The sequence below is a fragment of the Pan paniscus genome, chromosome 1 (genome assembly GCF_029289425.2).
Source record: "Pan paniscus chromosome 1, NHGRI_mPanPan1-v2.0_pri, whole genome shotgun sequence".
Taxonomy (NCBI): domain Eukaryota; kingdom Metazoa; phylum Chordata; class Mammalia; order Primates; family Hominidae; genus Pan; species Pan paniscus.
In genome coordinates this window covers 196,081,034-196,107,824 of record NC_073249.2, presented here as the reverse complement: position 1 = coordinate 196,107,824, position 26,791 = coordinate 196,081,034, and the positions used below count along the sequence as shown (strand labels likewise).

At 52.5% G+C, this 26,791-nt stretch overlaps 1 protein-coding gene across 2 annotated transcripts; it reads right to left on the bottom strand.

Moving 5' to 3' along the window:
- LAPTM5 (lysosomal protein transmembrane 5) lies at positions 1–25,442 on the bottom strand. Of its 2 annotated transcripts, XM_003828110.5 has the most exons (8): positions 25,257–25,442; positions 10,071–10,164; positions 9,255–9,331; positions 7,424–7,552; positions 6,555–6,677; positions 5,218–5,313; positions 2,704–2,796; positions 1–1,450 (listed from the first exon to the last, which is right to left on the bottom strand). In XM_003828110.5, the coding sequence occupies exons 1-8, from the start codon at positions 25,341–25,343 to the stop codon at positions 1,361–1,363; spliced, it is 789 nt and encodes a 262-aa protein (XP_003828158.1). In that variant the 5' UTR covers positions 25,344–25,442; the 3' UTR covers positions 1–1,360. The 2 variants fall into 2 exon arrangements, with proteins under 2 accessions (XP_003828158.1, XP_034815625.1); XM_034959734.2 differs by lacking the exons at positions 1–1,450; positions 2,704–2,796; positions 25,257–25,442 and adding an exon at positions 23,994–24,214 and having other exon boundaries at positions 5,122–5,313.
- Between the last annotated feature and the right edge of the window lie 1,349 nt (positions 25,443–26,791).

Genomic DNA, 26,791 nt, shown 5'->3' with positions numbered 1-26,791 from the left:
GAAGCTTGTTGCTGCTTTATTGAAACTTCCTCCCTGTCGCACAGAAAGCAATTACACAAGGGGGTATTGCCAGGGAGCTCTTGCAGAGCCTTCTCCCTCTGTACCCCCCGACAGTCCCCAGAGACCCTGCCTCCGTGGTCTCCACCTCTGGGTCAGCTCCCTGGAGGACCCCGACACACAGGGAAGCAGGCACAGGAGGGCTGTTGGGGCCAAACCTCCCCAGCTGCCACAACTGCCATGACCCCAGTGGCAGGGTCTGTGCCCACAAGGGGGTTGCCTGCTTTGACTGAACTAACCTGTGGGTTTAGTCCAATGAACAGATGTGCCTGATTTCACGGCGGAATTTTTGCTTGACCACAAGCCTCGGGCAGAACAGATTCGCCTATGACTGAATCGACTGAATGGATGGCCAGCGACAGCCTGGCCTGGGAATGGACTGGCAGCTCATCACTAAAATGACTCCTTTCATGGAATCCACTGCTATGCAGCCACACTGACCACAGAGCAAGTGAATAGGTGAGCATTGGATTGTTGATGACAACTCTTCAGCAGAACAATTGTGTGTTTGAAGGGACTGTTTTATGATGAAATAACTGTTATTTCCTGGAGCTAATTGTTGAATGACAGTTTGTCAACTGTTTAAATGAACTTCATTTGAATTAACAATTATACAGCCACTCAGAGGTCCTACATTCGCCAGAGTCGGCATCCAGTTGATGGGTTCATTTGAATTAAATGGTTTGGAGGCTAACTAGATTTTTTAAATTGAATTTCATCACTATTCTGTGTATTCTATTTATCACTATTCTAAATGACTCATGGTTGGCTAATTGATTATCATGTAAGCAAGCTATTTGAAGAAATTGATTACATATATATTTATATATAGGGGTAACTAATTGATGATTACTTGATTAAATTGCTATGTGAACTGACAACTATTTATAAATCAATGCAATAGACTGTTGTTTGACCAAATTATTTTACTGAACTGACAAGTGGGTTTTTGATTTGTCAGTTGCTTGGCTGAACTGATCAAGTCGATAGTTGCTTGACAAACTCACCAACTTTAGAATGGCCAATCGTCTAAACAAGTGTCAGAGCTGATTGAAATAAACCAAGCATTGTTGGGCTGAATTATGGAGAGACCCGAGGAGTGACTCAGCCTAAAGCGTTGACCCAGTTGTGAGCAGCTCACAGGCCCTGCAGGAGGAGCAGGCCAGCGAGGGAGACACAAGCAGATTGTCCTGCCAGGGAGGGGCGGGAGGGTCCACCCAGGCCACAGGGGCCACCAAAGCAAAAAAGCAGATTATGAGGCAGCTCCACCCCTCCCAGCACTGGGGCTGGGGCCTGGCGAGGGTCACACCTCTGAGTATGGGGGTGGTGCTGGGCCCCCCTCTGGGGTCTTCGATGGCAAAGACAGGGCTTCCTCATAGGACGGCAGGACCACCTGGGAGAGACAGAGAGATGAGGGCTGAGTATGGTCAAGAACGACCTGCAATTCCAACCTGGGGTCATGGGACCCAAACCCCCACCTCTGGCAAAATGATGATGATAATGACTGGCAGGTCTTGGATATTTGCTATGTGCTAGACATTGCCTGCATGAGATAGGTGCAGTTCCCAGCCCTGTAGTGGACATATTTGCCTTTGCCTATTCAGCATCAAGTCCCCCTTATTTTGAAAACAGTGCACCATTTTCCTTGGGAAAACATTCTCAGTCCATATACCTTCAGAAGAACTGGTCCCATCCCTCAGATCCAGCAAGGTGGCTGGACTTGGCCACTCAAAGTAGAATTCCATCCACCTGGCTATAGTCCTTGGTTTGGGGATAGGCACGTGGCCCAAGTTGGTCCAATCAGACATACTCCTGGGACCTTCTTTTTCTGTTGGGATTTCTGAGAAGGTGGGATATCTGCCTAGGGGTTTTGGCAGCCTTTTTGCCACCACAAGGGATGGGCTTCCGGAAAATGAAGCCAACATCAAGGAAAGTAGAGTCAAGAGATGGAGAGGACGAGATCATATCCTGATGTCAGGACTCAGCCAGGCCCAAGCCAGACCTACATTTGGCTGCTAAGTTCTGTGAGCTAGTAAATTCCTGAAGTCAGATTGAGTTGGGTTTCTGCCACTTGCAACCAAAAGTGTCTTAACTAATACAGTCTCCACCTTACAGGTGAGGAAAGTAAGTTACCAGGAATTTAAACCATCACTTTCCAATAAGCTGCTTCTAAGCACACCTCATCCTCTCTTCCCGGAAAGCCTCCTTCTGCTTTCCCAGCTATCTCATATCCATTGACCCTCCAAGACCAGTTAACTGCCACCTCCTCCAGGAAGGCTTCCCTGATACCTGAAGAGGCCAGGTCCTTCCTCTGTGCTTATTGTCCCTGTGCTTCACACCAAGTTGTAATTGTATCTATGTGTCTGAACTATACACTCCTCTAAGGCAGAGGTGGCATCTTAGTTTTCTCTGCACCTCCTGGAATCGATATGAGACTAGCAAAGAGTGAGAGGCAGTAAATACTGAATAAATGAATGAGTGAGTGAATGAATCTTAGACTACCAGAACTGAAAGAGATCACATTTCTTCTGTTCCAACCCTCATCTTACAAATAGAGAAACCAAGGTCCAGAGAGGGAAGGAAACTTGACCCAAATGGCACAGGGAGTTAGTGACAGGGCTGGCACCCCCCTGCAGCCACACTCACCTTCTGGAGCATCTTGGAGTTTCTCTTCTCCTCCACCGAGTTCATGCACTTGATGAATTTGTAGCACCGCCACACGCATTTGAACATGTAGACCTGGAAAAAGGCCCAGGTCAGGCTGTGCTTTGCTGAGCGTCCTTCTCACGCTCCAGCAGGCCTAGGACATATGCCAGGCAGGAGCCACCACTCTCTCCAGAAGCCAGCATCCAGCTGCTCCTGCTCGGACCTCTCATTCTGGTTGGGGGTTCCTCACCAGCCAGTCCAGAATATTCCAGGTATTGCCCTTTTCATTGCCCCACAGATACCACATAGCAAGGGGATTTGGGGGGCTTCTAGCCCACCCTCCAATTTCCCTGGCAATAGTCCCACAGCTCCTGCTTGACTGCCCACACTGCCTGGAAGCTCACTACCTCCTGAGACAGCCCTGCCCATCTCGAAACAGAGCTGATGGTGGGACATGTTTTCTTCAAAATTGCTTCTGATATGTTGTTTTCTGAAGCAGATTACAAAACAGCATGTGCAGTATTGGTCCATGTTTATAAAGGAGGAACAGTTAGTATATGTCCATCAGCTGATGCAAGTTGATGTAAGAATTGGGCAGAAGCTTTCCAGAGTGGGGCATACAACCCCAAGGGGCAAGCTCAAGAAACAACAGAAAACCCCCCAGGATGCCCCCTGAGTAGGAGGAGAGGGTCCTGTACTGGAAGGTCTTGTTTGATGGATTCCCTGATGGGCACGTAGGTGGGGCAAGGAGACATATGGAGGTACGGAGTGACAAAGAATGAAGCATGAAGGCCCAGGGAAAATCAAGTCGGTGGAGGGGGCCGGCGAGGCAGAATGAGGGTCAAAGAGGCAAGCCCCTCATTCTGGAGGATAAAAAACAGAAGGGGAGCTGGGGGACAGAGCTGTGTGGTGGGGTCTGCGGAGGGGTCCTGCAGTAGAGAGTGCCATGGAAAGCCCACACTGGCTTCCCCTGTGAGGCCTTCAGGGGTGTTCTCACTGTACACTCACTAGTGCGTTTGTGCTAGGTCAGTCCTTGGAGAACATGCTAAAAGGGGCAAGGTTCTGTTTCTAGGTTGGCATTAGGTGACAGCAGAGACTGCCCAGGGCCTCAGATGGAAGCAGGAGCTGGGGTCTGCAGACGCCCACCCACCACCACAGAAAGGCTGGGGGGAAATGCACCCAGTTGTCAGCAGTGATGCTCTCTGTGTGGGGTGTGGATGGTGGAGTGCTTGTCTTCTTTCTACTTATCTGTAGTTTTTTGGTTTTTGTTTTTTGTTTTAGACAGAGATTCTCACTCTGTTGCCTAGGCTGGAGTGCAGTGGCACGATTATGGCCCACTGCAGCCTCAATCTCCCAGGTTCAAGCGATCCTCCCACTTCAGCCTCCCTAGTAGCTGGGACTACAGGCACACGCCACCACATCCAACTTTTTTTTTTTTTTTTATGTTTTGTAGAGACAAAATCTTGCTATGTTGCCCAGGTTGGTTTTGAACTCCTGGCCTCAAGCAATCTTCCCAACTTGGCCTCCCAAAGCACTGGGATTACAGATGTGAGCCACCACATCCAGCTCAACTGTAGTTTTTAAATTTCTACTATGACCTATGTTACTTTTATAATCAGAAAAGAACACTTTTTAAAAGCCCTTCCTTCTGTGGTCATCAGCATCCCTGTGGCTTCAGGCCACAGGCCCCCATTGTGGCCTCTAGGATCCCACAAAATTCCCCACAAGAGTTCTTCAGGTATTAAGAAACAGCAGTCAGGTCCCCCTTGAGTCCTCTATTTTCCATGCTGAATAACGCTCAGGTCTTTGTTGGGTTTTGTGGGGGTTTTTTGACTTCCTAAGATGGCAGCGTTTTCTTGTCTCTTCACGTTGCTGGTTGTACTGCTGTGAACACACTCCAGTGCTTCACCATCACTCAGACCTGGGACCTGAAGCTGGACCCTATCCTCTGGGCCTGACCACCCCAGAGAAGAATGAGACCATTCCCCTCCTGCCTTCTCATCACCAAACCTCTATTAACATAATCTCAGGTACATTTTGATGCCTTAATTACATAAAACTGTAACACAGGCAAAGCAAGACTCCTGCCCCTGAGGCCCAGAGAGAAGTGACTTGCTGAAGACCAACCACACAGCTAGTGACAGTGGGGCTTGGATTCAAACGCAGGCCAGTCCAAATCTAATTCCAGACAGCTGGAATTAGACATCTGAACGCAGGTGGCCTTTACGGATTCACATCCCCTAAATGGGCTGTCTCAGAGGATCCCAAGTAAAGTCAGAGGAGCTGGCATGGGAAAGCAAGAGAAAGGAGCTAAAAGCAGGAGAGGAGGCATGGAGGACATGTGTCCCTGCCTTCTAACAGCTTGGCATGGGAAAGCAAGAGAAAGGAACTAAAAGCAGGAGAGGAGGCATGGAGGACACATGTCCCTGCCTTCTAACAGCTTGGCATGGGCAGGCCTGGGCCCAGCACAGCCTCACCACCCCTCCCAGAGCCGCAGGGCAGGGGTCCACTCACCTTGAAGATAAGGACAGTGATGAAGGCGATGGAAAAGATGATCATCATCTTGATGAACTGGTTATGAGGCATATCCTCCTGGCTGGGGAGGTAATTCTGCAACAGATTTGGGGGGCCACATCAATGTCTCTGGACATAAGGAATTCCAACAGCACCCACACATCCAGGAATAATGATCCCACCCTCCACACACACACGAGCACAGCGTGGCACAGCCGTCACCTTGGTCGACCGCCACAGCAGCCTTAGGAAGCAGGTGCTACCTTCAGCCCCATCCCACTGACGGGCAAACCAAGAAAAGCCAAGTGGCTACTATCTCCAGATCTGCTTCCCAGGCTGGCGCACCGGCCCATCCCCAGCTGGCAGGTGTCAGCTGCCCATGGGCCACACCTATGCTCTTCTCTAGAAGATCATTTTGGCTGACAGGGACCACCTAATCCACTAATACCTGGGAGGTTACATTCCCTCCCCTAGGGGCAGCTTGAAACCAATGACTGATGCAGGGGAACTCGCCCTAGGTGAGACTGCCTCTGTGGTCATTTGCAAATATTACCACACATTCTTTGAGACTCCTCCCTTCTAAAGGTGGTGTTTATTTCCTCTCCCCTTGAGTGTGGGCTGGACTTAGCAACTCACTTCTAACTAACAGAATGTGGCAGAAGTGATGGAAGTCTTAAAAGACACTGCCTTTCCTCCTTGCTTATCTCTTACATCACTCCCGCAGAGGAAGCCAGCAGCCATGTCAGGAGAGCACTCAAGCAGCACTACTACAAGTCCACACGATGAGGAATTAGGCAAAGAGCCCACGCCCTGTGAGTGAGCCACCAGGAGTGCATCCTTCAGATCTAATCAAGCCCTCAGTTGTCCACAGCCCCAGGTACCATCTCCGGTGCAGCCCCACCAGAGTCCCTGAGTCAGAAGAACCCAGCTAAGCCACTCCCAAGCTCCTGATCCTCAGAAGCTGTGTGAAATAATAAATGTTTATTGCTTTAAGCCATGATGTTTAGAGATAATTCATTAGACAACAATAAAAACTGATACTATGTCTGTGTTGCAATTCACATGCCAAAGCCCTCTCTGGGATCGTGCAGGGCTGCTCCTACAGCCACGTCTTTGCTTCTTTGCTTGGCTTCCTCCTTTTCTCGAACCTGCCTTCCTCACTCCTGACAAGTTTCTTCCTGAGAGGGCTCCCTCAATAAATCACCAGCACAAGAATCTTCCTCCCAAGCTCCAACTCCAGGGAACCTGGCCTAAACCACAGACACACAGAGACGTGAAGTAACCTGTTCAAGGCCACACAGCCAGCAAATGGGCATGGTTCCCTGCCCCAGACTCACCATGTGGTTCATGGACTTGAAGTTGAGATAGGTGGGCACTTCCATGTAGGAGCTGCAGAGGGTCAGGATGCTCAGGCAGAAGTCCAGCAGCTGCAGTGTCATCAGGGGGAACTTGGAGGAGCTCTGGGGAGGACAAATACAAGGAGGAGGAATGAGGAGCAGCAATTAAAGTCCCAGTTACTGAGCGGCACATAGTAGGCCCTCACTTGAGAGACCGTCTCAGCTACAGACATCAGTGACTCTCGTCCCCTGTGCACAGAGAGACATGAACACACAGATGTTCATACCAAGAGCTGGTGGCAGACCCAAGACTAGAACCAAGGTCTCCAGACTCCCGGGCCAGGGCCCTTCCATGATGTAGCCCCCCGGTCTCTTCAAGGACAACAGTTGGGGAGAGTGAGAAAAGCAGGTTTGGGAGACTGTGTCCTTGACTGGCAGCAGCCCTCAAGCCACCCCACAGTGGGTGCTCACTGGCATGAATCATCCTTCTCTTCCTTTCTTCAACTTGGTTCCAAAGAAAAAATAATACTGGGGGCTGGGGGCTAAAAAGTGCACGTGCCCTTTCCTCAGGTGTCAATTCACTCCCAGCGGCACTGACTGAGTGCTGACCATGGGCTGCACCCCCAATGTGCGTGTTCCTCATGTAACCCTCATAAGGCAGGCTGATGAGATGTGATTGCAGGTACATTCCACAGAGGAAGAAACTTGGGGCAATGTGGAGGGACTCAGAGACTGGGTCAAGACACCAGCCAGGAAGAGGGCTCCTACCCTCCCCAGCCTGAGCACAGGGCCCGTGTCTGGTCCCCTCCCATCTCCCATGCCAGACCTGGGCTCTGCTGTCTGGTGAGAGGTGGGAGCTGGGTACTCACAGCACGGCTCCGGGAGGCCAACTTGAGGTAGGCGGGCAGCTCAATGTAGGAGCCCAGCAGGGTGAGCAGGCACAGGAGATAGTCCATGATTTGCAGGGACAGGAAGGGCAGCAGGTACTTCTCCCGGTTCTGAAAGGTAGGCCCAGCACCGTCAAGTGTCCCCTGCATGCAGCCAACACTCCACCACCCAGCCTGATATCCTCATGCATCCCCTTCCCACCCTCTCCCAAACCTTCCCTGCCCTCCTCAGTTGAGGTCACCTTCCTCTGAGTGACACTCTGGGGACAGGGAGTGGATAAGACCCAGGCCCTGAATGAGAGGAGTCTTGGTGTCCCAGGAGACGTAAGGGAACCATCCCCATCTATCAGGGCTCAAAGAGCAGGATTTGACTCAATTTGCTCACAAGAACCCAGCAAGGAAGGGCTTTGTGCACTTTTTACAGAGGAGAGGGGATCGGAGAGGACTTGCTGGAGGTGGGGACACCAGGGCTAGATCAGGGAAGGAGACTAGGAGTGAACAGGAGGGAGGGGCGGGGCACTGGAGGCAGAAGGACCAACATGAGTGAAGGCCCGGAGGCAGCAGAGAGCCCCTCCCCCCACCCCCCCACTCCCCACCACGCCCCGCATACAATTGGACCTTCCTCCACCAGCCACTCCCAGGGGTCCAAAGTCACAGTAAGAGGCCCTGCCAGGAAGAGGCTGAAGTCCCTCTTCTTCAATTGAAAGCAAGTGACCACCGTGACCAGTATTCATTCATATGCTCTCACAGCTGGGGACAAAATCACGGCAACAGTGGTTTCCTGGTGTCTCATGTGGTCGTCTAAAATCACTCAGGAGGCAACCAGAACAATCTTGACTGATCTCAGAGTCTTCAGGGACCACCTGCTCCATTTCTCCATTTCTCTAGCTGAACCCTTTGAGTTTCTGCACAAGCACCCACAGCCACCCTGCACAAGGCAAACGGCCTCCCCGGGCAGCATGGGTTCCAAGACAGAGTGAGTGTTAGCAAGGGGAGTGGGTGCTGGCATTTTAGGCAGGGTGGACGCATTCCAAACCAGCACCAAATCATCGCCCCACTCCTCCGGCCCTGCAAGGGCCAGGCCCCTGTCTGCACAGGAAGGACCCTCTTTCTGGATCCTACTCCCATGGCTATGTGGTGAGGCCCTGGCTTCCTGCCTTTCTGGGGACGCAGGGACCGCGGGTTCCTCTTCTGCAGGGGATTGAGCTACAGCCCATCTCAACTCTCCCACCAGATTTGCCTCGGGCCCAGGAGCCCCTCGTTGTCACACTAGACTGTCCCTGTCTCTCTGAAGGCCCATCTTCCCCAATCAGATCATGAGCTCTCTGGGGGCCTTCCAGGGCGTAGGTCCCCCTCAGGGTGCTGGCTCCTGTCACTGCATGGATAGAGCTGCATGCATCCTACTTTCCCCCTTCTTCGGCTCCTCTCATCCATTACAAAATCCAGTGCTTTCTCCCGTCTCTCACCCCCAGAAACAACACTTCCTCTTTTCACTCTCAAAATTCCCTGCTTCCACCTGCCATTTAAAAGGATGTGAGTCATCAGCTAGTTCTCACCAAAGTGTCGGTGACCAGCATAGCCCACCTTCCCCGGCCCCGTGGAGGCTCATGTTACCAGGGAACCGAGGTCACCTGCCCAGGGAATCTCAGGGAGAAACATGGTTCTCCAAAAGGTGAGTGTGAAGATCTCCAGAACGCAGGTGGGACCGTCTAACATACCCGCCTCCCACCCTCTCAGCACCCAGCACTGCCCACCACCAGTGGGTGTGAATAACAGGAAGGGGCAGGGGGCAGCGGGGCTCCTGATCCCTCACCTTGACTACGCCGATCAGTAGGCTCAGGCTGATGATGAAGAGCATGGTGATGAGCAGGAAGCTGGAGATCAGGTCAGCTGAAAGGCAAGGAGAGCAGGGAGGTGCTCAGGGGTGGCCCTGGGACCCCAGCCAGGCTCCCAGGACCACACTTGGGGAACCACTGGTTTGGGGACATGAGGATGTGCAGGAAAGCCCAGGCCCTGCCCTCTTGCAGTCCTGAGTCTGGAGTGAGTACAAAGACAAAAGCAGAACATCACACATAGCACAGGAGGATGCGACAGAGGGTGCTGGGCTGGAGGTGCAGGCTGGGGTCCACTTCAGCCAGGGTGAGGCTGAGGAAGGCATCCCTGGAGAGTGGCCTGAGAGCAATGAGGAATCGGCCTGAGACAGGGACAGGGTTGGTGAGGTCAGTGTGGCTGGAGCAAGGTGTGGGGTGAAGAATCGCAGGGAGATGCTGTCAGAGAGGTGGGCAGGGGCTGGATCCCATGGTGAGGAGTTTCCATTTTATTCTAGTGTGATGAGCAGCCACTGACGGCTTTAAGCAGAAGAGTGAGGCTATCACCTTTACCAGCTGGTGGGGGTTTGCAAAGTGCCATTCCATCTGCTCTCACCACCTGCAGATGTGGGTGGGGTCAGGTGGAACATCCCCATTTGCGGATGAAACAGCCGAGGCCCCAAGAAAGGAAGACACTTGCCAGAGGTCATCCATCGTCCATGGAGAGGTGGCAGGGCCTCCAACACCAGCCTGGCTATCCCTGGCCAGGGCCCTCCCTGTCCTCCTCCCTCCGCCACTCCACCGGCGTCCCCTGGACCTACCGATCCTGAGGTAGCCCATCTGGGAGAGCTTGCAGGACGACTTGCCATGGGCCACCTCTACCGAGTGCTCGATGAACAACAAGACGCTCATGATCTGGAGGCAAAGCAAAGCATCAGTCAGCTGAGCCTGCATCACGGCCCCCCAACCAGCCCCTCCCACCTTAGTGGTGTACAGCAGGGAAGCCAGTAGTGGGGATCCTGGAGCGGATGGCATGCCAGGTCAGTAGGGCATCCCAGACAAAAGAGTGGCCTTTACACACAGAGAGCCCATGTTCAGAATCCTGGGTCTTCGTCTCTCCAGCTATGTGACCCTGGGCAAGCTACTTGACTTCTATGTGCCTCGGTTTTCCCATCTGCAAGATGGAGATAATACTAGTAACTTCCTTAGGAGGCTACTGTGAGGAGTAAATGAGACTATCCCAGGAGAGCCCTTAGGCCCAGTTCTCAGGAAGAGTGGTAACTGTTACTACTGAAGGTCAGGCTTAAAGAGGTGGGGTGGGGGGGTAGAAGCTGAAGGCCCCTCCACTGCATCCCCTTCTGTAACAACAAGCTCTGGGGATCAGAGAGCATCATAGAGCTTCAGGTTCCCGGAATCATCAACACAGGCCCAGGAGGGCCCTGGAGAGCATCTAACCCTGAATCTCTGTCTCCCATGGCCCCTCAGGGAATAATAACATCTTCCTCATGGGATTGTGGTGGGGCCAGATGGGATAATTCACTTAAAGTACCTGGCAGATAGTAAGCACTCAATCTGTGCTGTTATCCATTATCCCCATTCGACTGTAGGTTCCAGGCAGGGAAAGCCTGTATGTCTCTTTGTTCATTCCCCTAGCTGTTGTATTTGTTGAATGAATGAATGAACAAATGAACCCCACACTCTCAGATGACCCTTGCTAAGAATGATGGGGAAGGGGCGAATCTGATAGGCCTGAGTGTTGGGGTGGCCCTAGAAACAACTGAAGTTTAGCCACAAAACTGCAGTTTTAAAGAACCCTGGAGGTCACCTTATCCATGCCTCCCATAAACCTGTGCCATGCAGCCTCTACTTAAGTGCTTCCAGCCATGGGGAACTCACAACCTTATGTGTGTCCATGTCCTCACAGCAAGCCCTCCACCCTTCCCCTATGACATACATGCAGTTCTCCAGGTACCCTCTGCCCATATAAAGAACAAGAAAACTGTCCCCTCCCCTCTAGTCGGTGCCCTATCTCTATTAATATGGCCCTAAGTTTACATCGGCTTTCTAGGCAGCCCTGCACTGGTAACTCATGTTCAGCTGACAGGCAACCAGCCACCCACCATCTGTTTCCCCCTTGCTGACTGTGTGGGTTTTTTTTTTTTTTTTTAGCTCAGACACAGGTCTCAACTTGTCTTCCTGCCACATTACATCCTGTTTAGGGGCGTGGAAAGGGACTGAACGGAAGAGTGATGAAGAGCTGGGCTCCAGAATCAGATCAAGAGGATTTTGAATCCAGGTCACTGTGTGACCTTGGGCAAGTCTCTTAACCTCTCTGAGTTTCCTCATCTGGAAAATTGCAATCGCTGGATTTAGTGAAGATTAAATTGCATTATATTTGCAAAGCACTGAGCTCAGGGACTGGCAGGGGGTGCCCAGCAAACAGAATCTCCTTTTGGCTGGGGCAAGCTTACGTGGTTCGGCAGTAGTACCAGGAGCATGGTGCATGCTCTAACTGCCCCCTCTACCTGCTAAAGAGTGAGCTGGAAAGGCTTTGTCTCATCAGGAAAGTTGAGAACACCCCAAAAAGAAGGCAGGTGTGGTGAGGGCTGTGGCTGACACTCACAGGAAACAGCCCTGAGAGAAAAAAACTCCTTCCTCAGCCCCTAAAGGCCAGGCCGCAGCCCCTCTCCTCTCAGTTTCACCTTGAACGAGAGAAAGAGAAAGGGAGGCAGACGACAGCTCCGTCCAGCACAGAACGGGGTGTCCTGTGAAGTGGTGAGCTCCCTGTTCCTGGGAGTATGTAAGCAGATCACAGATGAGTCACAGCTGGGCTTAGAGAAGGACCATGAGCATCTGCCAGCTGTGAAATGAGAAGACTTTCAAAGTCTCAAGATTCCAGGATTATCTGAGATCTGGAACAAAGCCTAGAATCAGATCATCTCAACCTCCCCTTGCTAGAAGGAGCCTGCATGTACTTGTTTTATAAGCTCCCTCTGCTTGTTTTATAAACTCAGAGAGATTAGGTGGCTTGCCCAAGGACACACAGCAAGTTGAGGGAGGAGCCCAAGTCTCCCAGTGCTGTTCTGATGCCTTCCCATTCCCCTGACCCCCAAAATGCCTCAGAGCCCTGCTAGCCTGAACCCCGGGGAGGACTTAGATATTTTGATCATGCACCTATGTCAGTAAAACCTTTTGAACACACGCCTCTATTTTTCTTTCTTTCTAAATTACACGCATGTGTTACTGTCCTAGTTTATCATGAACATCATAAAACAGCTACTAAAAAATTTCCAGAAATTAAAAAATTATATGATGGAAAAATTTAGAAATTTTAATATTGTCATCCTGAGGCCATGAGGTCACCTTGGACATTACCCGACTTTAGAGACCTCTATAATCCTCAACTCCCCCTACAATTCCTCTGTTCTCCTCCAAGCATCCCTTACTGCCCTGTAACTCCTCCAACCACCCCAGGGGAAGAAGGGGACATTTGTACAGCCTAACTCCATGCCACGTGATCTTCCCCACTACCCAGAAAAGGGACTATTCTTAATACTTTCCTTCCCATTTCACAGATGAAGAAAGTGCAGCTCAGAGAGGTCCAGGGCCTTGCCCAAGGCCTCCCAGCTGGTCATATGCAGGGCTAGGGTTCAAATCTTGGCCAATTCCCTCAACTGCCCAGCATCTCCCAGCCACCCGGCTCTGCCTAAGGCCTAACCCCTCCCCTCAGTGCCTCAGTGGAGGCAGAGAGGTGCCCCCATCCCCTCTCCCTCTGCAGTCCCCCCTCCTTCCCCTCAGCCCGAGCACCAGGCACCAGAGGTATTTCTACTTTTGTGAAAACCACCTGCATTTAAAACCCAGGCTCACCCTCCCCGCATTTCACCTTTTCTCAACAACCCTGCGGCAGGGGACGAGGGAGGACTTTGTCCCCATTGCCGGATGGCTCACGAGACTCATAGAGGGCAGGGGACCAGCCCACAGTCACAGAGCGAGGCAACCTCAGAGCCTGACTTAGACTCTGAGGGGCCCCAACCTTCCACGAAGATGCCAGGCCCTGACCCAGGAGAAAGGGAGGAAGCTCGGCTCTCCAGGCACCCATGTGGCTCTCTAGGACATAGAATGGAGAGGAACTCACATTTATTCAGCACCTACTGTGTGCTCAGACCTGCACGCACAGGCTTGCACTGCAATCTCCCAAAACTTTACAAGACAGGCAACGTTTTCCCGTTTTACAGATGAGGAAATGGAGGCTGAGAGAGAACTCACATGTCCTGTGTCACGTGGCCCGGCTGGGGTGTGAACCCTGTTGCCTCTTTCCTGGGGTCCAGGGCTCCCCACAAGGTTGAACTTGCTCCCCTGAGGCTCCAGGATCTCTCTAGCCATCTGCCCACACTTTCCTGGCAACCAAGCCCCAGCCCCAGCCACTCAGAGCTCAGGAGACAAGAGCTGGGGAGCAGGAGGCCTCCTCCACTGCCTCACTGCTGTGTGGCCCTGGCCAGGTTCTGGCTTCTCCCTGGCCTCAGCTTTCGATTCTGGTCAATGAGAAGAGACCCTCATTTTCCCCTGGGGCCATTAGGATGACAGAACGCAGGAGGGTCAGGGGGGTGGAGCTCCTACACACTGTAGGACATCTCACCCAGGCTGCCCACAGTCCTCCACCCCCAGCCACCCCAGGGCCAGCACCCTGCCCCTCAGAAGGCCCTCACTGCCCCACCCATGTCCCTAACCAACAGCTGTTGGTAGTTCCTGGAAAGTACCTGGCCGACCTACAGAGTATGCAGACAGTCAACATTTCCAAGCCCCCAGCCCTTGCCTTCCCCTCATGTCCCTGGTTTCCACCTGGACACAGCGCTGCCTCCTCCCTAAGCTCTGAGAGCCCAGCTGGGCTGTGACCTTGGGACCCAAGCCATCCCATGACAGGCACAAGGCTTCTCTCCCCCAACAATGCCCAGGCAGACAGCATGCCCTTACCCACTTGCTCCCCAATTACAGCATCTTTTCACCCACTGCCCCTTCATTCTGTACTGGTGAGATCATGAAGATAAGAGCTCGGGTGCTGGAGTCAGATGGCCCCAGGCCCCAGCCGAGCTCTGCACCCTTGAGCCAGCCACTAACCTCTCTGGGCCTCGGCTCCTCATCTGAGGAATGGGGATAATCACTGACCTGCCTCACAGGATTGCTGAGGTCAAATGGAATCGTCTGGTGCGCAGAGCCGGGCACACAGCAGGTGCACCATAAACAAGCACAATTTGGTGGTGGTTTTTTCTACCTCTGGGCATTCACTGACTCTCAGTAAACACTCTCTGAGCACCTACCGCCTCCAAACTCTGTCTAGAAAAGCCACTGACCCTGGCGTGCCGGTGTCACAGTCTCCAGGGAACTCGATACATGAATGGTGTGCTCAGAGCCATGACAGAGGACACGCATGGGGCTTGGGGTCCTTGATGAGGGAGAGCGCATTGCTGTCTAAAAAACTTAGGGAGAATTTCACCAACAGGAAACCCATGAGCGTGGCTTTGAGGGGTAAGTAGGAGTTTTCCAACACAGAAGAGAAGAAAGCATTCCAAAAGAGCAGACATCATGTGCAAAAGCCACAGGCCTGGTGGTGCAGGTGTGTTTCAGTCCCTTCAGGAAAACTCAGAAGGCACGGGAGTGTCTCTTCCCTGAGAGGAGGATGTTACCAGCGGGGAAATATGGCCCAGAGAGAGACAGCGACCAGCCCAAGGTCACACACCAAAACTGTCGCAGGGTCAAAATCAGCTCTGTCCTCCTGCCTCCAAGCCAGGCTCAGGCTGCGGTCCCAGCCATGCTCAGCCACCCTTCCCACCCCCACTCTCCTTTCCCACTTTTCACCTCTTCTTCTGCCCATCTTTGGTTTCAGTTCTTATTCCCGTCTGCACGCAGCCCTTCTTTCTTAATGACAAACACAGCTTCCCCAAGCTGGCCAGTGGGGAAGTGGCCAGGGGCAGGGGGATTTCTTTCTTTTCCTGGTGGCTCTGAGGAGCAAGCAACAGGTTGAGCTAAAAGAATGCGGGCAGGGGCTGGAGGACGGAAATCAGGGAAGGTGGGGACAATGGGGTCAGTATTGAACATGGCTGGGCAATAAGGATGGTGGTGCCAGAGGGGATGCGGTGAAAACAGTGCACCAGGTGTCACCTGGGAGGCACTGACCATGGTGACCATGTGAGGCGGGGAGTGGCTGTTGGGATGTTGTTGGAGTTGGCGTGGTGATGACAGTGATGATCAGAGATGCTGTTGGTGATGTTGGTGACAGTGATGGGGGTGACGGCAATGGGGACATCAGGATAGGGTGGTGATAAGGAATATCCTGTGGATGGTGGTGATGACACAAGAACCCCCGATTCTGGGGTTCAAAGACCAGTCCCTTCTGCAGGAGAGCAGGCCCACTCTCTCCCACTCCCTGAGGCCCAGGACCTACCGTCTCAGAAGCAGGCAGGCAGAGACCCACCAACTGAGATTTTCAGGGAGGTAAAGGTTATAGAGAAAGGACCCAGCCGTCAGTGAGCACACACCCGTGCCAGCCAGAGTGTGGACACTTTCCTATCCGTTTACTTCATTGGCTCCTCCTACCAAATGTGCAAGCCCAGGACAGAGGCTACACAAGAAGACAGGCCCGGGCTTGTCTTCAACCCTTCCCAACAGACAATGCAGTTTGCCATATGGGTCCCAAGTGCCAGAGCCCTCCCTTGCCCCTCCCCCTCAGGGCTGCTCCACCCTGACCCTGTGTCCTACAGCCTCACACTTCTGCCATCATCATTATTATTATGGCCCCTCCCTGAAGCTCAGTCCCTTCAACCTCACCTGCCCACCCTGATTTCCCTGGGTTGCCCGGGAGGAGGATGTCAGAAGGGAGTCGGATGTGTCACCATCAAGAGGAAGCTCCCCTTCCCCACCCTGTGCTTCTGGTCAGAGCTTATGAGGGCTCAGTGGGGGCCAGCCCCCCAAGAGCACTATCTCCCCAACCACCTCTCCAGCCAGCCCAGATACCACCAGACGCCCCCATTCCTGGGGCCACGCACTCTGCAGCAGCCCGGCCTGGCTGCCTGCAGCTCCCCAGAGCCTGGCTTCTCTCTCTTCTTCACTCTTCCGCAGTTCTCGTCCTCACCCCCGCCTCCACCTCATCCCCTCCTCCCTCCACTGGGCTCTGGGGCTCACAGACCTCAGTGAGAACCCCAGTGCAGCCGCTGATCCCCTGTGGGATCCTTGCCTGGCCATGTTACTTCATCTGTAACATTTCCTCATCTGTAGAAGGGAGAGAAGAATCCATCCACCTCCTGGAGTGGGTGTGAGAAGTAAATCATGGAAGACAGTGATTCAGAAAGATCAACTGAGCAGCGCAGGTGCCTGTGTGTGGACACCCAGCACGGAGCCTGGTGGCCATGGCTGCCTTATTTGTAACAGCCCCAAGCTGGAATCAATCCAAATGTTCTTTTGCAGGAAAACAGGCAAATGCATTGTGGTAGATTCATACAATGGAGTATACACAGCAACGGAAAAAATGAGTTAGCTACCCGCAACCACGCAGACGAAGCTCCCAAACATAACGCTGGGAGAAAGAAGTGCTCACAAAAGAACACGCGCTGCAGAATTTCATTTCTACGTAATTCTACAGATGTACGTATTATAGAACTACACAGACGGGCAGAAGTCAGTGGGGGCGGGGCAGTGGCGAGGCGGGGGCTCTAGGGGCCTCTGGGTGCTGGTCTGATTTCTTAGTTTGGGTGGAGGTCACATGGGTGTGTTCACCTTGTAGAAGCTCACCAAGGTGTGCACTTAAGATAGCTGTGCTTTTCTATAGGTAAATTATACATCAAGAAAAGGTTAGCAAAAATCAAATAGAGATTGGCTGACACCTCCTGTGCCAGGTTCCACGGGATCATGAAGATGAATCAGGCTGGGTCAAGACCCAAACGAGCATCCAGGCCAGAGGGCACGACTCCCAGGGACCCAGCACACAGGGCTCTGGGTCAACACCCAGAGCTCAGGGTCCAACGGTGGGGGTCAAGGAGGGCTTCTCAGAGGAGGTGAATCTTGAAGAAGATTCCCCGAAAGAGCAATGGAAAAAGTGTTCCAGGCAGAGGAAAGGGCATGAGCAGAGGCCAGTGTGTATGAGACGCATTCAGGAAACGGCAAGACGTTCCTCTTAGTAAAATGTGATTTGGAGTCATCCATGTGCTGAATACGCAGCAGGCCTCAGTAAATGGCAGCGATTGCCTGGGGGAACACACGGATCCACTGGTTTGGCAGGGGTGGGGCCTCTGGGGTTAGAGAGAAAGGGGAAAGAGCATGCAGGAGATGTGACGGCTCATGCAAAACCTAGAGAACCTAGACTCAGACGGCTCAGATGGCGCTGGAGGAGGCTGTCACCTGCAGCACAGGAAGTGCTGTGACTGGGCGCTAGCAGCTAACTTTGCCCCAAAGGCAAACAGTACCAGTGAATCCCAGCAGCAGAGATATTCTGGCTGGTGGTAGCTTATCAAATCTCCCTTTAGGAGCAGCCAGTGGGGGGCTCAGAGTTGGCCTCCAGGTATGACACAAGGCCCTGTCATTCTCCACTTCCTAGATATCTGGGGAAGCACCCTCCACTCCCCAAACAATTCCCTAAAACCATCACTTCTCCCTTTATCTTCAGAGCAAAGACCCACAATAGTGATAATAAGTATTGATACTATTATTGTTGTGCATTTATTAGACACCAGGTCCTCTTCTGAACTTATACAGTCGGCCCTCTGTGTCACGGGCTCTGCATCTGAGTATTTTCAATCTGCAATCCACGATGTGGAACCTGCGGATAGGGAGGGCCGACCGACCATACACTCTCTCGTGTCATCCTCGCGCCAGTCTTGAGAGACAGGTTCTAACATGAGTCCCATATTTTTCTGATTTTGCAGGTAAAATTGAAATCAGCTCTTTACACATGGGCTCTGTGCTTCTCAGAACAAGGCTCTGGGAATGGCAGAGCTGACCCCCTCCCCTATCCCATGGCTGCCAGGAAGCCTGCCTTCCCTGCCTCCACCTGGAGCAGACACCTGGGCTCCGGTTCTTTACCTAACACAGGCTGCAGAGTCACTTGCCCTCCTGAGCCTGTTTCCTCATCTGTAAAATGGAGGCCCCCGTGGCAGCTGCCATTTTTCCGGTGCCACAAATGGGAGTTACTGACTCCCACTTGACCAGGGAGGAAATTGAGGCTGGGAAACGGGTGCCTTGTCCCAAGCAGCCCCTGTGCAGGGCTGAGGCAGTGCAGCTCATGGCTTTGCTTCCTGCCTCATTAGGGGGTGCTTTGCGCCACTTCCCCTGGCAGGGTGGGGTCCCCTGGGAAACCAATGCTCGCCTCACAGTGAGCTCAGAGCGAAGTCCTGGTTCCAGGCTGATGCTCTAGGCTCAAAATAAAAGCCTCACTTCCTGGAGGCCTCGGGCCCAGGTTGGCAACAGAGAAGTCTCGGCCAGGCCAGGCTAGGCCCTTCAGCCACTCTCTGGGTGGGATGGGCCATGGGGGCCTCCTGCTTTTAGAAGCTGGGGTTCACACCCCTGAGGTGAGGAGAACAACTCAGTTCTGACACTGAGGAGGGGCTACAACTCCCACCCTGCCCCCACCGGCCTCCTCACCCCTCCGTGAAGCACACAGAGCTGCAGTGGCAGAGAACGTGGCCTCTCTGTCCAGCCGAGGGGCATTGGACATAAAGGTGGCAAGTTCTAACAGATTCTCACCCAGGGTTTTCCCCACCTGGCAGTTTGGACCCATTTTTCAACCCCAAACAGATGAACTTTCAACAGGGGAGCGGGGCCAGGCACTATGGCCCACGCCTGTAATCCCAGCACTTTGGGAGGCTGAGGCTGGTGGATCACTTGAGGTCAGGAGTTCAAGACCAGCCTGGCCAACATGGTGAAACCCCGTCTCTCCTAACGATACAAAACTTAGCCGGGCATGATGGCACACACCTGTGATTCCAGCTACTTGGGAGGCTGAGGCACAAGAATCACTTGAACCCGGGAGGCAGAGGTTGCAGTGAGCCAAGATCACGCCACTGCACTCCAGCCTGGGTGACAGAGCAAGACTCAGTCTCAAAAAAAAGGGGCGAGGGGCCTTGTGTTCTTCTTCCACAGCCCACTTCAGGCACTCACCTGCTAGCCCTCCACCCGCCTTCGCTAGGGGCTCCTCCAAAAGATCACTTTTGAGGCAGGGACCACTGGCCCCATTTACAGATGAGGAAGGCAAGGCTCAGATAACAAAGGTGCCCGCCTGCTCAAGTCACACTGCTGGTGAGTAATGGAGATGGGCCTGTGTTCCTTTCAATCACAAATCACTGCCCCCGAAGTGGAGCAGAGAAAAGAGCCCCAGGATTTCTAAGGAGGACAAATCAGGAGAGCTTCCTGGAGGAGGAAGCTTCCCGTAAACTGGACCATAAAGAAGAAATGAATGGTGGGAGGCTGGATGAGGGCAGGGCCTCCCAGACAGACACACCACCCCAGCCATGGGGCAGGGAAGGAACTCATTTGCCCACTTTCTGGATCATACCACACACCTGTGTGCCAGCAGCGGGACCTGAAGCAAGCTCCTGCCCCATCTCTCCATGTGTCCTGGAGCAAGTAAGGGGCCCTGCTGGACCTGTTTTCCCATCTGCAAAATGAGCTGATAGGCCGAACAGAGATCCATCCTCTTAGCTCTGAAGCTTGTAAAAGCAAAGGACTCGGGCAGGTCCCACCCCTGAGGACCTCTCCACCCTCCTCCCCAACACACCTCGTGGCCACCCCTCCTAACCCAGCTTGACAAACCTGCTAGGTCTCTGAAGCACTGCAGGGTCCTTCCCCTCCAAGCCTGTGTTCATGCCACTCCCCCCGCCCAGCGTGGCCTCTTTTCCAAGGTGCCCAAGCAAAGCCCTACTCATCCTTAAGACTCAGACCTCCTCCAAGAAGCTATTCCAGAATCCCAACCTCCAGCCCTGCATCTGTGCCCCCATCATAGCCAGCAATGTCATCCATTGTCCTCGTCAGTTTTTCCTTGGCAGACTGGCCCCTGAAGGGCAGAGGCCATGAATGAGTCAGGGCTGTATCCCGGCCTGGGGCTGGGCACATGGGGGAACTTACCTGCACGAGGTCAGGGCAATAGAGACTCCTTCTTCAAATACTATGATTTGAATGCTTTACCTTTTTTTTTTTTAAAGAGTCTCACTCTGTCAGGCTAGAGTGCAGTGGCGCGATCTCGGCTCACTGCAACCTCCACCTCCCAGGTTCAAGCAATTCTCCTGCCTCAGCCTCCCAAGTAGCTTGGACTACAGGCTCCCGCCATCATGCCCAGCTAATTTTTTGTATTTTTATTAAAGACAGGGTTTTGTCCTGACCTCAAGTGATCCACCCGCCTCAACCTCCCAAAATGCTGGGATTACAGGCATGAGCCACCGCACCTGGCCGTACTTTTCTTTTTTTTCCAATTTAAAAGTAGTATACTTGAGCCACAAAGTAAAGTACCATTGGATTATAACCCAAAGCATACAGTAAAGATCCCTGGGTCCCTGTGATATAAATAAGTCATTTATTTATATAATAAACTGGGAGTACAGACAAATCTCCTTGAGAAATTCCAAGTAATTTATGTAGCTACTCTGCCCTCAAGGAGGTGGGGCGGAACTCCCCATTCATCAAACTTGAGTTGCTTGGAGCAGCATAGTGACTTCCTTCTAAAACATACAGCATGGAAAGGAGAGAAAAAAGAGTAATTTTACAAGGGAGTAACCTCAGCCGGGGGCTCAAAATCACCAGCAACAGTGGTAAGTCAAGTTGGCAGAACGTTTTCTTAGTATGATGTTCTGAGACTGGCACATCACCTCTGTGGTCTTCCTCCCAAAAGCACATTCCCAGTCTAATCATGAGAAAACCACCAGAGACCCCAGTTGAAGAACATTTGACAAAATGCCTAACAAATACTCCTCAAACTGTCAAGATTATCAAAAACAAGAAAAATCTGAGAAACCATCATACCAAGAGGAACCTAAGGAAGCGTGAAGACTAAACGTAACGCGGCATCCTGGATGCAATCTTGGAACAGAAAAAGGATGTAAGAGGAAAGCTGGGGAAATAGGGGTAAAGCACTGACTTTAATAACAGCCCACAAATATTCATTCACCCATTGCAACAAACGCACCACACTAACGTTGAGACGTTAGCAATAGAGGAACTAGGCATGGGGGACGCAAGAACTATCTGTACTGTGTTTGCAATATTTTCGTAAATCTAAAACCGTTCTAAGTACGTGCTCATTGTACCAAATACGGAAAATACAGAAAAGTAGAAAAAATAGAGCTTTCACTATCCTAGAACCCAAGTACATTTCCTCCTCGCCAAGTTTTGACGTATCCTGTTTCTACACTGTTGAAATCATAGCAGGTGTTAAGTTTTTTAACCCAGACAATGCATTTCTGACAGTGGAATTCCGGGCACCCTGGGGAAAAGGGGTCAGGAAGAAAGAGATTTCTGGGCAAAAGTGTCTTTTGGGGGTGTCCACTTTCTACCATCGACTTAGAAAGTGCTTCAGGTCGACAAAAAGCCAGGACCCAAGAGACCCAATTTAAGAAATTTCTCTAGACTGGGCTCGGTGGCTCATGCCTGTAATCCCAGCGCGTTGGGAGGCCAAGGCAGGAGAATCACTTGAGGCCAAGGGTTTGAGACCAGCCTGGGCAACATAGTGGGACCCTGTCTCTACAAAAAAAAATATGTAAAATTAGCTGGGCATGGTGGCATGTGCCTGTGATCCTAGCTACTCAGGAAGCTGAGGTGGGAGGATCTCTTGAACCCAGGAGTTCAAGGCTGCAGTGAGCTGTGATGGCACCACTGCATTCCAGCCTGGGTGACAGAGCAAGACCCCATCTCTTAAAAACAAAAACAAAACAAAACAAATCAAACCACAAAAGATGGGCAAGTTACTGAACTTTGAAAAAAAGAATAGATTGTTTAAAAAAAGAAAGAAAGTTTGCTGGGTTCCCAAAGTGTGCAAGTTTGGGTGACCCAGAGAATCCTCTACACAAACCCAGTGACATCCTGAGGAAGACGCCCGAGCCCAAAGCTATGGACCAGGCTTCCCTCATGTAATAATGCCCTCATGACTCAATAGAGCGTGGCACTGTCTCAGGATGGCAAGGTCTCAATTTAACCCTCCCTAGAGGGGCCAAGTCCACAAATAGCTCATGATGTGCAGAGTCGTCACCCATGACTGGGTCCAGATGACAGCCAGCATGGGCTATTGACACATCTGGACCACAGCTTCTCTTTTTCCATCCAGATGCTCAAGGTCCTATCAGCACACCTGTTGCCAGCTAGCCTATGGGAAAGCCCCCAGGCCCTGCCCTTTCTGGGAAGGAGAGAGGACTCTTTCGGGGTGCAGGAAGATAACCCCCCACTGGAGTCAATTGAGGACCACAGCCTGGAGACAACCTGGTCCGAGCACGCAGCTTCCAGGACACCCCTCTGTTCTTTTGCTTGCTCCTGCTCTAGAACGTCTCATCACTCATAGGCATTGGTTCTCAACTGGGAGAGATTGGGCCCCATAACTAGAGACATTTTTGGTTATCACAAGTGGCAGGGTAGGGAGATGGGCAGTGCTGCTAGTATCTAGTAGGTAGAGACCATGGATGCTGCTGAACTTCCTCTAACGCACAATTCACTCCCCCATGATGAAAAATTATCCAGCCCAAAATATCAATGGTGCACTGCAGAGAAGATCCAACTTCTTAGCTTGTCACTCAAAACCTTTATCACCTCCTCCCCAAACTCTAGGTTTGTCTCTATTGTGTCCCTGTAGAAGCCGAACATATACGCCATTGCTCACCTGTTTCTCCTCCCCTTCCATACTGCCCACAACCAAACTCTCCCTCCTGCCAATGGCACCACCTCCAAGAAGTCTTCCATGATTGCTAGGGCCCACACATTCTTCAGCTCTGTGAGCAGGGACCGTATATCACACCACCATTTACAGGTGAGGACATCAGATGGCACGATCAACAAGAAACCTTAACAGCCCCACAGTCCCGGGTTTGCAGGGCAGCCTCTGGGCCCATACAACCTGCAAATGGATTTGACTTGGCCTGCACTGAGATTTTTTTCTACCATGCATCAATCACTAGCATTGAAACATCAGAAGATGTGACACAAAAGCCTGCTCCCTATTCTCTAAACATCAGAAGAGCGGCCACCAGGGCCCACAATCCTTCGTGACAACAACCAGCAAAAACAGAGAACAGCTGCAGGATGGGCCAAGCAAGGGCTCCCTGGGTCACCGCAGGCCCATCTGCCCCCTGCTGTCCCTCACATGGCCTGCCCAGACCCTAGAGGCATCAGAGTTGGAGACCTCTGAGCCAGTCAACATCACCTTACCCCTGACTTTATAAAAGGGAAACTGAGGCCCAGAGAGAGGCTTGTCTGAGCCCATACAGCCAGTTAGTGGCAGGGCTGGGGTGAGGACCCAGGGACTTGCTACCTGTGAGGCGCCCCTGCATGCCACACTGTCCTTCTAAGAATGTGCATAGTCTCAGAGCTTGAAGGCCTAAAAGACAGGGTACAGAGACACTCAAAGAGTGATTTGCTTCTCTCAGCTCTTGCATTGGCAGGAGCTCGGAAGGACAACCTCTGAGTTCCTCCTCCCAAAACTAGAGTCCTTGAATCTGACAACTTGACTCCAAGGATGCTGACAGCAGGTGCCATGTCTGATGCACAACAAATAATAAAGCACTCACCTGTGCGTCAGGCGTGGTTCTGCATGCTTTGTATATATCAATTCCCTGAGCCTCACAACAAACCCTATCAGATGGGTATGATAATTCACATCCCCATTTTTTTAAATGAGAAAACTGAGGCTCAGAGAGGTTAAGTAAATTGCCCAAGGCTGCAGAGCTGGGAAGCAGGGAAGCCAGGATTTGCATGCAGGAGTCTGCATCCAGAGGCCGTGGGCTAACCACTGAACAGCATCACCCCGCTGAAGGCTGGGCTCTTGCCACAGCTCTGCCTGCCCTGCCTGTGACAGGAAGCAGATGCAGGCAGGTCTGAGTTTGCAGCAACCCACCGCAGCATGTGGATCTAGGCTAATTTTGAGGAAGCCCTTCCAGACTCATGAGAAAACTGTTAACCACAGGCCCTGAGTCACCCCAGGAGGAAGTCGCTTGGGTCTAGGGGAGATGAGTGTGGCCAGGGGTTTGGGAGTAGGGTGGGTCTAGGCAGGACAGTACAAGGACACTGACCCTCAGCCACCCCAGGCAGAGGGGCAGCCTTGGCCCCGGGGCACTGTGACTTGCCCAAGACCACACTGTGAGTTACCAGGAAAGGAGGAACCAGTGACAGCCGTGACTTCACAAGTTGCCCAACAAGAGCTTGGGCCGGGCAAGTTACCCTAATGATTAGCACAGGTCTCAAGTTCTCTTTGGTGGGCAGAAGGCCGTGGTTTGACTGAGCTGGAAGCTGAGAGGACTCGGCCCCTGCCTCCCCACTGGAGGCACAAAGGGGAGATGCCCACTTCTCATCCCCTCGAGTGGCCCAGGCTCCCTCCAGGCCCCAGGGGAAGAATCGGGGCTGTGTCTGCGGCCGACCTCACATCCTGGTCAAACAATCCCAGCCCACGTTCCTTCCAAGATCCCTGACTTCCAAAGCACTTTCACATCTGCTGTTGGCTTTGCACACAAATAACCTTCCGGCCGCTGATGTGCCCCATCTCACAGAGGCAGAAACGGAGCCAGCCTCGGAGTGAACGTCAGTTACATTTGCCTGGAAAGTGGATTCCAGCTCCCTTACTCCTCACTCTTGCGGCATCTCCCCAGGGTACCCCCAGCCATTTGACAGAGAAGGAAACTGAGGCCCAGAGCAGGACAGGGATTTGCCCAGGGTCCCCCAGAGAGGTGGAGAGCAGGAGTTCTTTCATTTGTGGGGCTCCGTAGATGACGGGTCACCGCAGACATTCACACTCACGCAAGCATGCACACACACACACTCGGGGCCCACACACTCACCACATGGTAGATGGCCAGGGCGGTGGTTGCGATGCGGACATTGAAGCAGCAGCAGGTCTGGCGGACAGTGGACAAGCGGGGGTCCATGGTGCTGCCGTCCCCTCCTCTGAGACACTGAAGGGGAAAGAGCCTGGTGCCTGGAGCAGGGCAGAGAAGGGGAAGCTGCTGGCTGCCCTCCTCACTTCCTTCCTGCCCCTTAGACAGGCAGGGACAAGGTCGTCACAGCTGGGGCGGGGCAGCTGGGGAGGGGGAGTGGGGACAGGGCAGCAGCCTGCCTCAGAGCACCCCACTGCCCTCTGCCATTCCCAGGAGGGGGTTCCAGAGAGGACAGACCCTAACACGGTCATCAGGCCCTGCTCTGCACCAGGGCCGGGGTTCCACCGTTTCACACAGCTTGCTTACTAGAAGAACACTACCAACTTTGAAAGCCAGGACTGTTACCAAGCCCATTTCCAGATGAGGAAACAGCTGTCCAGAGAGGTCAAGGCACTTGCCCCAAATCACACAGTAGTTAGCACTGGTGGCAGAATTCAAACCCAGATCTGTCTGGCTGCAAAAATAGCTATTGTCTAGGAGGCATTTCCTGCCTCTTCCAGGCATGCTCCTGGATTCACTCCTTTCATCCTCACCTCAATCCTTTGAGAGAGGTACTATTATGATCCCCATTTTACAGATGAAGAAACTGAGGCACAGAGAGGGGGAATGATTCGTGCAAGGTCACACAGCTAGTCAATGAAGGTGCAAGGATTTTAACTGAGGCTGACTGGTGCTAGAAGCCTCCCTGGAGCTGGTGTTCTCTCCCACTTCCTCACCCTGAGCCGCAGGGAGAAGCTTGTTCTTCCTAAGCTACGAAGAGGCGTGCAGGGCTCCAGACAAGGACGGAAGAATAACCAGGAAGCAAACCCATCAACTGTGCGCCAGACCCTGGGCTAGGCTTCTCTTCTAGGTGGGTCAATAACTCTTCACAGCAATCTGTGAGACCCGAACCTCACTTTCAGGGCCTCAAGACCCAATCCCCATACTCACACAAAATCAGGGATTGCTTTTCCCCCTTGATCTTGCAAAAAGTTGGAATTAATAAGCCACAACTCTTAGGCAAGCTACCCTGGAATCTCTACTCCCTCCTCAGATGATAAATTATCCATATTGCAATAAAGAAAGGGAATAGGAAGTACATGCAACATTTCTGGAAGAAGCCCTGCTTCATTCCACAGCTGAGCCCCTTTGCAATGCCAAGCTTCTAGTGCAGAGCAGACAGGAACTGCCATGAAGCCCTGCCCTCCCAGGAGATCATGGAGTTAGGATTGGACACTGCTGCAGCCCATCATTTCTGCCCCAGGAGAGGTTATAGAAAGTCCCTAAGCTCCTCCCACTTGGCAGGAGTTGCTCTGTTAGACCCACAAAACTTGATTGGTGGACTTGATCAATCCATTCTCCATGTGCCAATGAGACCAAGGGGACTCTGCAAGCTTTGGGCTCCTGGGAGGCCTGGCCTATCCCTTCCCAACTTCATTTTCAAGGCTGTTCCTGTTCCT

Coding starts and splice junctions, on each gene's coding strand:
- LAPTM5 (XM_003828110.5), bottom strand. CDS start 25,343: ATGGACCCCCGCTTGTCCACTGTCCGCCAGACCTGCTGCTGCTTCAAT. Junction 10,165..25,256: donor CCCTGGCCATCTACCATGTG/GTGAGTGTGTGG, acceptor CTTTGCCTCCAG/ATCATGAGCGTCTTGTTGTT. Junction 7,553..9,254: donor TACTGATCGGCGTAGTCAAG/GTGAGGGATCAG, acceptor CCTACCTTTCAG/AACCGGGAGAAGTACCTGCT.